The sequence below is a fragment of the Branchiostoma lanceolatum genome, chromosome 3 (genome assembly GCF_035083965.1).
Source record: "Branchiostoma lanceolatum isolate klBraLanc5 chromosome 3, klBraLanc5.hap2, whole genome shotgun sequence".
In the NCBI taxonomy this organism is placed as follows: domain Eukaryota; kingdom Metazoa; phylum Chordata; class Leptocardii; order Amphioxiformes; family Branchiostomatidae; genus Branchiostoma; species Branchiostoma lanceolatum.
This window is the reverse complement of record NC_089724.1, coordinates 17,390,997-17,405,087: the sequence shown is the minus strand read 5'-3', so window position 1 is coordinate 17,405,087 and position 14,091 is coordinate 17,390,997. Positions and strand designations below refer to the sequence as shown.

Here is a 14,091-nt window from a genome sequence, read left to right as displayed (position 1 = left end):
AACTAATGAAGATGGTGCCCTGGCTACTGTATATGGGAAGGTCAATGATGATGTGAAAAATGATAGTGCTTGTCTGTGTTAAGATAATGATACCTGTATTGGATGGCTGGCAACTTCATTAACATGATTAACCGATGTGAGGGTAAGCAAACGCTTTCAGAATTAGAAGTTAGTAGTTCACACGGGATCCGCATTACGGCCGGTGGCAGGCCCCTGCGAGCTAAAGCCCATCATCACCATACCATACGTCATCGCCACGCGACGTCTTGTAATGACGGTTAAACCCGTTTCTAGGCACGGACAATGTTAACAGCCACGTCCTGAATTATTCCGTAATTACACGGTACATTTCCCCACAGCGTCTCCCTGAATCAGGTATGCCAGCCTTACCTACTGTGAAGTGCTGGGAACACACCAGCTGGGCACCGTCGGGCGGGAACCTTGATAATTGCTCAACGTTACCAGCCAACAAGAATCGGTACGCCAGCTCCTGGGCCCAGGGTTTTAAAGAACGCAAACCTATATAGCTGCCGATGAGCACCAACCTTTATACATAGTACGTATTTACCAAATTGACGAAATGCAGTTCAGTAAAGCTTTTATGAAAGGCCAATAGAAATATCACAGAGTACATCTGTACTACAATGACGTGTTCGTAGATGCGCGGCGTTAATGGTTATGTAGCTGCCAAGGCATACATGTGCATGGTGCTATATAGTGTGTGGAGCTGTAAGTACAGTTTATTTGCTTCCTCGAAGTGAAGCACTGTCGCGGCTTCGTCGTCTCCCGTGGTTCATCCTTGCTACATGTCCCCAAGAGAGATTGTTACCAGGCAACCTGTTTGCATCTGCATGATTTTTACTACAAAATTACTACCGACTGAGAAGAGCCAATCCTTCGACTTGTGTGTGTGTGGTCATGCGCGCTGGTCACAGATATACGTAAAGCCCAGGGTCACAACAGAACCGTCGTTACCACGTACGTGGTATGTGCCTGCTTTCTACCGCCTTTGGACAATAGTCTGTCAGCGACGAGTAGGAATTTTTCATCAAGCAACGATGACCGAGTAAGCATGGACAGGGAGTAGCCAGACTACACACCTAGGCAGAGAAGGACAGGGCTACAAAAGAAGGGTGAGGCAGTTCTGTTGATTAACGGTTCATAAAACTGTACGGGAGAACCTTGCCAACATGTATGGCTTACTTTTAGAAAATATTCACGACTTCTTCAAACGGGTCTATGGCGTGGACGTTTGGAAGCAGATCCGCAACCGCGGAGGCATCAAGGCGACCAGCTTTGTACTCAACCAGTCTTACCCCGAGACTTTCCTCTTGCGTCTATCCACGGCAGCATGCGAGTACACGGGAGAAACCCAGGACGATCTTATGTACGACCTTGGCATATCCCTTATTAAGTTCTATTCTCGAAGTGGATACGACAAAGTATTGCGAGTACTCGGCCGAAACATTGCATCTTTTATAAATGGACTGGATAACCTCCATGAATACTACCGCTACAAATACCCGAAGATCAAGCCGCCCAGCTTCTCCTGCCAAGAAGAGTCCAGTACCGGCATCACAGTGCGATACCGGAGCAAGCGGCCGGGCTTCCTACATATGGTGAGGGGTCTTCTCAAGCAGCTCAGCAAGCAGTTCTTCGAAAAAGATGTCAAAGTCGAAGTGATGTCAGAAGAACTCAAATTGGAATTGAACAAGGGTGTGACACTTGTACATTATCGCATGCACTTCGATAACACAGCCCGCATGATGCCCACCTACACAATCAAGCCAAAAAAGAGCCTGGACGACATCTTTCCCGTAGAGAGCCATCATTTCTTCAGCTTGTTTCCCTTCCACATTGCATTTGGCAGAGAGATGGTTATATTTAAGGTATGTAACTATTCCTATTTCCAGCCTCTATACTATCCAACCAGTAGACTGGTATGTACCAACACGTCGCACATTGCGGGGCGAAAGGAAAGGCTATTTGTGTATGAAATGTGCACATATTCCGTCATGCAAGACCTACGTACACTCTATCGTCGGTATTGAAAGATGCAAACAATTCATTGTGACATACATACCTATAGTAGCCTGTAAAGCTACATTAGACATATAAAATCATTTTAATTCATAAACAAAAATTGAAATATATCATTTGAGGAAAAGCCCAATGCAAACACTATACACATACGCGTCCAGGTGAAAATCCTCCCATATTTTCATGTAGTAATGGATTCATAGGTTTCGAATTTAAATCACATTCTGTTATGATATCAATGTTTTGAAAATGCAACAGCAAAAAACTAAGATCGAATGTTGATGATGCATAGGTGTACTTTCGTGACTTCGGGCTTATTTTACAGAGTTGTAGGAGCAAGTCCAATGTTAAGCTTGTAATCACTGCAATGAAACAGCGGGTTCCTTTCCCTGCTAGGTGGGGATGGCGTTACGAGAAATCCTGCCAGAACTGGTCGGCGAGCGCGTCAATGATGTTTTCTTTGTTGTTAGGCCACAGCATATCGAATTCACGTGGGACAATGTAAGTTTCTCTATTTCTGTATTTTGTGAGTAGACTTTGTTTTGTGGGAGGGGGGTGCATATGAGTTGTTGTAATGTCTTACGGGACTGTGACAAGTAACCTTTATGAAAACTACATTTGAACATAGCTGGTCAAGAATTGCTAGAACGCGTTGATGATTATTTGGTGATTATTGAGGGAAGATTATCGTATTCGTAACTAGTTTTGTTTCAGCCCGCATGATTTATTGTTTTCCTATGTTCCCATCTTACATTTGACGAAGATACCATTCTTGGCATTAGTAAAGAAATATAGTACCATCTTCTTTAAGGTAATTGAAGGAGTAGCAAAGAAAGTTGACAGCTGCCGTTAGCATATGATATCATATTATGGATATATTATATTACATGTATTAACAGTGCATGGAATTAACTGTGAATGTAGACGCTTAGGCATCATGTCACACCTCCCTTAACCCTTTTTATTGATCGTGCATCTATGTTTGAGATCGTGCATCTATGTTTCAAAAGGTGTGTGTAACAACATAATGATGATGTCACCAGGTTCTGTTACATTCCAACAACGTGTTCGAGCTAATCTCGGACAGCCCAGTGGAGCGACGAAACCTTGCACTTCCCTGCAGAGGAAGCAAAGAACAGAGTCAGTCATCACATATTACATGTGCTCCGCTTAACTGTCGTTGTGGCGTATTGTTGAATATCCATTATAAAGAGAAATGCGAGGAAAAATGTACGACCAAGTTTTGATGCTAGCCGAGACCAGTTACAGATTGATCAGCTGTAGAAAACTGTGTACCTTGAAAATTATACCATTTCATTCAATGGGTATAAAATTTGACTTCGCAGGATGTACATGTATGATATACTTGGTAGGTATAATTTGTAGTATACTTCGAGGACTTAGTAGTACACTAGCGTAGAATCGTATTCATTGAACACAGCAAGAAATGAAATATCATTGGAATTTCATATCTGTTCAAGGAAAACAATCTGTTTGCTGTATATCATGCCCTGATAAACGACTGATGAAGGACGGTATGTGTTTGTTATGTATGTTATAGTGTTCAGTAAGAGCAGCAAGCCCAGGGGGGTGCGCGTGGAGAATGTCGACCCCACCACGGTGAAGGTGAAGTGGGAGCCTCCCAAGTCACTGACTCAGCAGCAGCAGATCCATGGCTACCAGGTTCGCCATCGTTCTCTCCTAATTTTGCACCTTCATAACCATAAGTCAAAATACACGGCAGATCGTCATATTGATGATATACTAGTCGTTGTCTATAGTGTACATTTGGAGATTTGCTTGGATATTGGTATTTGCTTGGAGAAATGTTACGGGTATCTTTTAACTGGCAAACGTTCTATCACAAACCTTGGCATTTTCTAATCACAGATGAAGTGTTGTCTGATCGATACAAAGCCGACTGAACGCTGTGAAAGACCAAAGTACAATGCAGCGTTATCTACTATATATACACGGTGTTCATTTCTTGGCAATCATGACTGCTCTGCCGATTATTTTACATTGCCTTGTATGGATTTTGTGTATTCCTTGTAACGTCACGACCTTTTTACTTACTTAGAATCTAGACAGCTTCCCAAAACAATGTAACATTTGGCAAAGTTTTAAAAAAAAGAAACACAGCAAATATTTGAGTGTCTTTGCGAGTCATTAATTGACCAGAATTTCCCAAACCTTTGGTGAGACATTGAAAGGCGACATTCAGTATTGCATCTGGACTATCCGATTTTGGTCTTTTTGATGCTAAAAGAGAAAACATTGTGTTGACCCACACAGGTGTACTACCAGAAGGTGACGGAGGAGGGCGAAGCTGTGGGAGAACCCATGAGGGCGGACGTCTGGAACGCCAAAACCACGGTAGCTGGAATCCTGTTTTATAGATTGTCTCAATATTTTGCGGCCTCAAAATAAACAAGAAAAGGAAAACGTACAAAAAATGGAAGTCATTAGGGCTGTATACATTCTGTGAAACGTCTGAGACACTCTGTTTCTGCTTCACGCCCTTGTCTTGTACCAGTCACCACCCAGCAAGCTTGATATTTGAGAAAAGCACCCACCCTTCTCTCCGAAAACCCACAGTTTCACATTTTGTAACAGTAGAATTATTGTTATCATTCTTGACTCGCAACCTGGCCAAGCCAAAAGCCGCCAACAACGATGATGACTGGGTGAGTTCGAACAGTGTCTGAGAATTTGTCCTTACAATTCAAGGACAGGACAAGACTTTCTTGTTGTGCGTATAAAGAACTCTACAATTCAGAGTTAAGCCGTTAATCAGCATTGCACACTTGGCCAGCCACTGACATAAAAGTTTGCCAATAGAATAAGACACTGAAGTGAAGTAAATTGCAGTGTTTCTGTTGATTCCGCTGTCCCGTGATGAATATTTAAGTGCTCGGCGCATCTCTAAAATACAATGCCACGCCTGGTGTCTCGAAATCAGTTCTTATAAACTGCTTAGATGAGGCCTGCTTGGTTTGTTGTATTTTCATTATCCGTAGTGTGAATAGATTCTGTCTGCTATATGTTGATACTTGAATAGGCGTAGTTATACTAGTAAATCAATTGAAAATGGGTGTGACATGTCGTATCATCATATGAACTTATAGGCATGGTAAGATCTAATTCCTTAATTTGTACGAATGTATTTCAGTGATCATCGGTATCAATATACCTCGCAGGTTTTTGATATTGTGAAATCCACGGTTGTACAGTGTTACCAACACTGTGTTGAATATCTAGTCAGTCTGGTAACTGCCCCTTAGGAGGTGGCGGTAGGAGGCCTAGATCCAGACGCTAGCTATGCTGTACAAGTAGTCGGCTATACCAAGACGGGAGAGGGGGAGAGGAGTGAAGCTCAGGTTGCTTGCACCACCCTGAAAGCCCCAGCCAACATCGTGCCCGAGGTGACCAAGCTGCCGGCTGAGAACCGCGCTGCAGCTCATAAAGAGGACGGAGGGAGGGCTGACGAGGTCCATGACGACATCGCACGACCTTTCCGCTCACCAGGTATCGTGGTCTTTTAATCATCACATCTTAGAACCATTGAAATATTGACCACCTATAGACATCTACAGGACACCTCAGTCATGTTAAAAAGCCTCTATATGCATTGGTCCGATACAGCTGACGCCCATCCCCATGAGAGGCATCCGGTAGATGCCAAGCACTTACATCCAACTGCAGCCAACAAATCTGGTAAAAGTAAATACCTCAGCCTCAAAGGGCAGATGAGGTACGTGTCGGAGTGGAACGCGGTTCTCTTCTTGGGGACGCCAGTGTAAGTCAGCTACACTTCTGTACAAGTGCTCTTTATCCTAGTTAGGATACATAAACAGTAGCGCCGTAGACGTATCCATGTCATGGTACCAGCGATACAAACACTTTACGGTCACTTATTGGTTGCTTATTTCGATGCCGTGTCCTCTTGGTTTCAGGAATAGAATTTGGTAACCAGTTCAACTATGATTATCATATGTCTGAGCATAACAGTCCAGAAAGCTCCCACTTAGTAATGATTAGTTGTCTAGAATATAGTTGTCATGTAGGTCATGTAGTTTTAACCAGCTATAGTTGCCGTTTGGATAAGTGTTTGAAACGATCCGTCATGTTAGAAGTTTCAATGATCGAGGTCAGTAGTTTGTTTAGTTTTTGGTGTGCTCAGTGTTTCTACCGTCACAGGATGGGCAACCTGGAGGATCTGTTCAACTATGGACTGTACCTGACGGACTTGTGTATGCACGACTGCACTAGAGAGATGATCATCAACGGTACTCAGCCTTCAGTAGAGCTGAAGTTAGCAGTTAATAAGGTATACTATCCCAAAATACAAGAAAGCACATAAGAACTACCTTCCATACGGCCCTCTTAAGGACACATGATTAATTTATTGACTTTTGTAAGCTTCTGGACTCGTGACTCCAGCAATGTCGAAGGTGCTCTTTGCGAGCCAAAGGTGCTTGAAGGATGTTGCTCAGTCACGCGTTAGTCAGCATCTTGTGACGTTAAAGCTGCTGATCTACAGAGGGTTGCGGTACATGAAGCTAATTAATAATGTTGACTTTCCGTACATTACTATCGGTATGAGTTTACATGTAGATGTAATCTTGAACAAAGTAATACTCCAAAATATTGTAGACGTTATACATTCATATATTCATCTTGATTCAATTCTATAACAGCAAGCTGAAACCAACGATGAATTGGGTGAACTTGTCCTAAGGATCGACAAAGAGAAGAGAAAAGCTGACGAACTTTTGTACAGTATGATCCCAAGACCCATAGCCGAAAGGCTCAGGAATGGAGAAGCTGCTCTCAATACATGTTCGGTAAGATCTGTCACCAACTCTTTCTCACTTGTCTGGTAGGTTCGTATAAAAGAAAGTTTCTGCTTGTTACACGCCGTGATAGTTAATCACCTCCGATTGAGAAAGTATTTTGACCTATTTTTCCTGCTGCAGATATTCCACGAGGTCAGCGTCCTGTTTGCGGACATCGTCGGCTTCACGGACATCTGCCGCAAGGTCAGCCCCATGGAACTGGTGACGCTGCTCAACGAGTGTCACACGCTCTTTGATGACCTAGCCCAACAACACAACGTCTTCAAGGTATGTCATTTGAAGAAAAATGCAACGTCTTCAAGGTATGTCATTTGAAGAAAAATGCAACGTCTTCAATGTATGTCATTTAAAGAAAGATGGTGACAAGGGCATTGGACATGTTGAAAGTCCAGCATTACTTCAGACTGTAGATAAATTTCAGCAGAGACAATTAATGATTAAACGTACATGGTGTGTACTTCAACCTTGTATGTGCTACTGTATATGGATAAATGGAATTGAAACGACTAACTTACCTTCACCCCACGACAACTGGATACCGTACAGATAGGGTTTGTTTTCTTTCACCAGGTTGAAACAGTAGGAGACGAGTACATGGTGGAGAGTGGTGCTCCTATCCCGAACGAGAGCCATGCGTTTGAAGTGGCTGACTTTGGACTGGATATGCTCAAATCTCTCAGCACTACGAAGAATCCATCTACGGGAGACCCTATCAAAGTTAGAATAGGTCAGTGAGAGAACATAATTAATTTTCCATCACATAACACTATTAGTCAACATTTTATAGTTGTTGTTTTACTGTTGATACTGCCAAATATGTGCCAACATTTTAAAGGAACGTTGTATGTGGGAATGTGCGCTATACAACCTATCCAGTGGCAGTTACTGACAGTAATCTTTCAATGTTTCGTTTTTCAGGCATGAATACTGGAACTGTAGTTGCCGGGGTGGTGGGGCTAAAAGTGCCCAAGTACTGCCTGTTTGGAGATGCAGTCAATACAGCATCCCGGATGGAAAGTACAGGGTTGGTGAGTATGGTAATCATTATATGTGTCATTTGATGATCGTTCATGAACGTATAAGATTTCATCGTATCTAAGATCTACAGCTATTGCAATCCCAGGTACTTGTGTTAAATATTCAGCAAGTAATGTATTCTTTGTAAGACCTTTTAATATGGGGAATAAATGTATTTATTTCCAATTTCAGCCCATGCACATACACATCTCTGAGGATATGAAAAAGTGCCTGAAAAAGGCTTACATCATAAAAGAAAGAGGAGTTGTCACCATAAAGGTAAGACTTCGATTTCGATATCCACCATAATCATATTAACGTTTGTACATTAACGTCTAATGCTATTTATACTTAAGATGATGCTTGTAAAATATTGCTTATTTCAAGATAAACAACTGATAATGTGCCTACCTCCATCATTGCAATGGTTGTATGCAAAAGAGATGAAAAGTTGATATTGTTGAAGAATATGTTTATTTTAGTTATTTCTCATCATTCACCAACGGGGAATAATTCGTAAAGATCCAACTATCATTATTTTATTTATTTATTTATTTCCAATACTAAAACGATGTTTCCTTCCAGGGTAAGGGCCGCATGAAGACCTACTGGCTAGCCGGAAGGAAAGACGAAGAGTCGTCCTCAGATGACTCGGATAATTCCACGAGTGGCAAGAAAAGCTCCAGGCTAATGGTACCCCGAGAGACAGGGGGTTCCAGAAAGCTTGACAGCAGAAAGGGCAGGGGTGGGGCATACTCCTCTGGTCAACACTCTCCCGACAATAGTGACGAAGAGTTCCCCAGCCAAGACGGGGAAAAACAGAGTAAAGTTTGTGTTATACTTTAATCGCTAAGGAAGTGTGAACCGTGTTGCCAAAACCCGGCAGTCATCTGCTTTCACTGTGTTATGGTATTTTGCTCCAGGTGACCCAGCAGGCATTGCCAAATCACGTTCTATAAAGGTTTAAACAATGGTAAGACATGATGGGGTGATGATGAGAGTAAAGCCCCTGTCACACAGTCGACGAGCTTCGGCCGTATTTGTAGATTGCCAGAAGGTCGCCGAAGTTAAAAACCGCCAGAGGCTCGAGCGCATTTTTCACCCGAAGATCTACCCCATCACATTGAACCGGCCCTGGGATCTGCGATCATCGGCCGATCTGTCAAATACGTGACCAAAATGCCGTTTGGGCCTCGCAGACTCGTCAGACGATCGATTTTCCTACTGTGTGACAGGGGATTTACAACAGAAATGTCGTTACTGGTGACAATGTTAACCGTCATTTACTAACCACTGATCTGCTTGTGTATTCATTATTAGAGCAATGCTCATTGATCAAGGGAAAATGATATTTTATGTAAAACATTGTAGTGTATCCAATTAGATGTACAGCCAGCAGATCACCACTGTTTACCTTATTCGTCTGTCGGATCGTCGCAATCATCCCCATCTAAGCTACGAATAGACATTCTTTTTAACTCAAGTGTTCCTGCATAGGCTTTGTTAAACTGTCAGCTCTAAGTAATTTTCATTATTATCTAGAACCATGTTTCACATTCATCGAAATCATGGCCCAAAATGGCTGATAACATAAGAAGATAACTTTAGGCGTATTTGTTGCAAAACTGACTACAATCAACAAATGGCAAATGGAATGAACAGTGTAAGAAATGAAAACTTTTCGGTATCGGTCAAAGCCATGATGTGGCAACAAGGAACCACCTGACCTGATCTTCACCATTGGAGTGCTAACTCTTGTAGCCAGTCGGTGATTACTATAGTTGTCATGTTCGTTTCCTTTTTTGACGTGGTGTGATGTGGCAGTTTTACTCAGCATAGAGTACTTTTGTTAAGTGAAGTCTCCAATCAGCAGTTATAAGTTAGGATGGGTATGTCCCACCAATGTTTGTTGGCGCCATAGTCGTTATACGTTAGCTAGAAAGAGTATACCTAAGTAGACCTTGTGATACAGAAAAGGAGCTGGAGTTGCACAATAGCTAAAGCACAAGGCTAAAATAACGGATTATCCACTGGTAAAAATACTGTGTTGCGGAGTCAAGAGCAAAGAAATGACACAGGGAGACCTCTAATCTCGATTGAATGTTAAAAGTCCTTCCCCAAGCTGACCACGCGTGCTGCTTTAGCTTTAAATGGTACTATATATTTATTGATCAATTTTAGATGACGAAATGTTCATTCCTGTGACATGTTAGTTTCTACTTCGACATTTTAGTTAAAGGGCGTAAATAACTACTTCCAGATGGTGCACAAAAACTTTCAAATCTTTTTGGTCCTTGGGACAATGAAACTGGTTGTAGGGGTATGAATGCAAAAGCATTTTTTTCATATAGGCAATCTTCTGATAAACCCACAGATAGGTTGATCGAAATACGGCAAGTGCCGTGCCAGTACCCACCCAAGTTGAAACTCATATTTCCCACAAACAAATAAGATGGTAACTTCCAATGCAGTACCACTGCCAAATGACCAGACACTGAAGTCAGATACTGTAGTGATACCCTTTGTCGAAGATTAGTGTGTATCCATGGCAATTCTTCTTCTTACTCAATTATCACCACATAGCAAGACCCGAAGGCTACTTCAAAGGTTACGGGTTACATGAATAGAACTAGAACAGCAACTCAGAAATATCATGATTGTGACAAGCTCGACTCGACAATACGAGAATTTTGTTGATTGCAGGCCGTGTTGCCAATTGCAGGCGAACACGTGGGATAATATCAATGGACGGCAGAGTTTTACACGTGACGTAACATTGCTATCATATTTTCTGGCAGCTTTAACGTTAACGTAACGATCTTACGTATGTCCATTGGTGCGTACTTGCCCATTTTAGTGGTTTCAATGCGTTTTGCACTGCCAGGTCCTGCAAGTGGATGATGTTCTTGTAGGTTCATCAGCCAGGTCTGGGTTCCGGGCGGCAGTTTGTACTGGGAGACCACCCAGTCGAGAAACCATAGATCTGTGTAGACTGTGGTGCCCCCGGTTTACATTATACTATGAGCATTTGGCAACACTAATGACCCTTTTTCAGACCCTCTAGCATTTTATCCAGTTAAAGCGTTTTTCTATAATCACGGCCTGTTGACTAACTTTACCAAAGCAACACATTGCAGGATGACTACGATGTTGGTGGATCGAAAGATTCGTGTTATTTTGAGATTAAAGTGCTGAGAACTTAATAGCTTTCAGGCAGACTGGCACAAGGTGGTCGAACACAACCCAATCAGGGACTAGTGGCAGAAGTTTGTGAATTGTTTCAATAGACCCCCCTAACTTAACTTTCGCCTGACAGTGGACATGTCAAATAAATTTTCCTCGCCGTTTTATAGTAGTTGCTATCAGTAAAGTCTACTTTAAAAGGAGAATCTTTTCTGGCGATGCATCTAGCAGGCCTTTAGCACCTTTCCTACAACATCCCATAAGGTCCCGTGATGCCCCTAGTTATCCCGCAGTCTTTGTGACGTCCTCCTCCTCTATTTGTCGTATCAGGTAGGGAAGGGTCTCATCCGCATCCATAATGATTTTCAGGCCTTCTGGCCTTGCATCGACTGTAGATATCATGGTCGTTGTTTGTGCTGACGTTCTAGCTGTGCTCGAGGCTGTGGCTCAAGCCGGATGTAACTGTCCTTGTAACGTTTTTCGCTGCTTTGACAGAACTTTGATTTACTAGATATGATGTTATACATGATACCACGTAATTTTAGGTGTTTCGTTCCTTCAACATGCGTGATGAATCCAAATGTACAGGGTTATACGTGAGGAATCGGATTTCAAAAGTAGAAGCTTAGAGGCCTTCTGCACCTATGTTGTCAAGGTTTTTCGTCATGATGATGAACATGTTTTGTTTCTACGTAGTTTTAGTCAATCTCGACCGAAAATTGCTATGCAGCCTTCAACATAGGTCCGTTTATTTGCTGTTCCAGTGACGTCATATTTAGGGAAGACATAGATACAAAACCATCAATAGTACTGTTTATCGCTAATCACTTTTATTTCCATTCCTCCGCAAGGGCTTTTTCCATTGATCTTTACTGTAGTGAATGTTTATTCATACTACACATGAACACTGATATACGACAGACAGGTCTGTGGGGCTTTAGATCCACGAAAAAATCGTGAAATGAACCTAAGGACAAAACTAGAAACTTTCACCATGAATGAAGACCTACGAAATATTGAGATCTGATTAACTCTGAGCCATCTTGAGATGAGCACATAAACGTCTTACTAAGTGTACATTGTTAGAGATGGTTCTTTGTTACAAAAATGTATATACTGCGGAAAACGACGCGTTCCTAAGAGATGTTACAGGGAAAGGAATGATGGGGGAGTGAGAGTGAAACGCCAAGTTTTGATCTGTATAATGAAAGGGCGTGTGAATATAAAAAACCCGAGTAATTTGGACAACTGTCAGGTGCGCGTTTTGCCACGCCCTTGCATTATACCATCAAACTTCCTCTTTGCTCCTCTACCCATTATTCTCTTTTCTTGGACAGCACTGATATCTTCAGTTCTTAGGTACGTTGAACAATGGATTATTACTTAGGATTAATGTGCAATCAGACATGATGTAATAACATGTATTGCTGTGTGTGAACAAATGAATTCAACGAAATCTCCGATGCACTTACATAAAAGAACATCATCTTTGATCACCATCTATGTTTGTAATTATGTCTGTGATGTTTGATAGTAGGTACCCCAGGTGTTGTTTTTGTATAACGGGTGTGTGCAGGAATACATTATCTGTGAATCCTGCTCAGCTAGTCTGTGGACATAGACATCTTCAGAATGTGGTAGACATAATTTTGATGCACCGTATAAGTGCCACTCATGATGTTTGTGTTGTTGTATCCTCCCAATAAAATTTGACGTGAAAAATGCACGCTTTGATGTGAGTTTCATTTCCACGAGCATTACTGAACACACTGATAGATCATAAGATGTAGTAATGCAACCCACAAGTTAAAACGTTATGTCCGTGACAATCACTTTGATGAATCAAGTCTAGAGATAATGATATATCTTTGTAGATGTATCCAATGCCATTGAAAAAGAAACTTTATCAAATGCCTATACACAGGCTTTAATTAGACTTGCAGGTATCAGAAAAACACTTTTTCGAGAGCAAGAACCATTTCTATCTAAACAGGTTCACCTGCTCATCGCGACACACTTAGAACTCTAGCTGTACACAGACAGAGAAAAGTCGACATATGACAACACATGAGTATATGAGTTGAAGGTTCAAAATACTGACCAATACTAACTTATTACTACAACCCAGTGCATGCAACTAAAAAAATGCTATCGAGCTAGAGTCTCTGTATCACCTAGTTTCCAAAAATAGGAAATTGTCCAAAAAAGGATTAGCATTGATCTAAGTAACTGATCCGGTCAACATATCATTCTGCTCGTTTGAACCCTAAGATGATGTTTTTGCTTTATCATATTCACGAATGTCATCGTCAGTGTGAATTTCATAGTCGCCAAAGCTTTTTCGACCTTAATTTCAAACATATTTTCACCATACAGTCATCGCTATAGCTAGTCGCGATCGTTGATTATGGACACAAGCAAGCAGTCTGTGTTGTTTTAGGGCGTGTTCAAACCCGTAATGATAATTTGTATCAGATTAACAACTGCATCCAGCTAAAGTCCCTGTCGCACATAGCCGATCATGACCTCCCGACCGTATCTAGCCTGAGTGTCATCCTGTTTCAGTTCCAGGCTCTACCTTCACCCTGGAACTGAAACAGGATGACACTCAGGCTAGACCATATGCAGAACATGGTTGGGAGTTAGTCGTGAGCAAGGTCATCTTTGGTTGGGAGTTGATCGGCAAAGTGGCATACTAGTATTTGAAAATCGTTTGCGCCAACCTAGTAAGAATATTAACAAATCAACTTCAAGAAAGTCACATTCAGCTTTTGTGCGATCAGTGGAGTGAACTGGAGCTAGAATAGGGAGGATTCCGGGCTACTCCCAACCCAGCGCCGACCTTGGTTGGGGAGTGGTCGGGAGCAAAGTCGTTGGAAGGTCCTGAATATGGAATCAATCAGATTATTGAACTCCAGTAGAGAACACAGTGCATTATATCATCATTATTGTCAACTTTATTTGTTTCAATAAAACAACCTGTCTCAGGTAA

The 14,091-nt window shown here is 41.9% G+C and overlaps 1 protein-coding gene across 2 annotated transcripts; it reads left to right on the top strand.

The window, feature by feature from the left end:
* Nucleotides 1-538: 538 nt before the first annotated feature.
* On the top strand, nucleotides 539-12,823 carry LOC136430710 (soluble guanylate cyclase gcy-31-like). 2 transcript variants are annotated; one of them, XM_066421528.1, is made up of 14 exons: nucleotides 539-1,889; nucleotides 2,437-2,541; nucleotides 3,084-3,180; nucleotides 3,602-3,723; nucleotides 4,336-4,416; nucleotides 5,328-5,568; nucleotides 5,686-5,839; nucleotides 6,241-6,370; nucleotides 6,741-6,887; nucleotides 7,020-7,166; nucleotides 7,470-7,626; nucleotides 7,818-7,927; nucleotides 8,109-8,195; nucleotides 8,502-12,823. In XM_066421528.1, the coding sequence occupies exons 1-14, from the start codon at nucleotides 1,191-1,193 to the stop codon at nucleotides 8,760-8,762; spliced, it is 2,538 nt and encodes an 845-aa protein (XP_066277625.1). In that variant the 5' UTR covers nucleotides 539-1,190; the 3' UTR covers nucleotides 8,763-12,823. The 2 variants fall into 2 exon arrangements, with proteins under 2 accessions (XP_066277625.1, XP_066277624.1); XM_066421527.1 differs by having other exon boundaries at nucleotides 5,325-5,568.
* The last annotated feature ends 1,268 nt before the right edge of the window (nucleotides 12,824-14,091 follow it).

What these genes read in the sequence shown, in the direction of transcription:
- LOC136430710 (XM_066421527.1), top strand. Translation starts at nt 1,191, where the DNA reads ATGTATGGCTTACTTTTAGAAAATATTCACGACTTCTTCAAACGGGTC. An exon ending in TCTGGAACGCCAAAACCACG is followed by an intron (nt 4,417 to 5,324) that starts GTAGCTGGAATC and finishes ACTGCCCCTTAG; the next exon opens with GAGGTGGCGGTAGGAGGCCT. An exon ending in ACGACCTTTCCGCTCACCAG is followed by an intron (nt 5,569 to 5,685) that starts GTATCGTGGTCT and finishes GGTCCGATACAG; the next exon opens with CTGACGCCCATCCCCATGAG.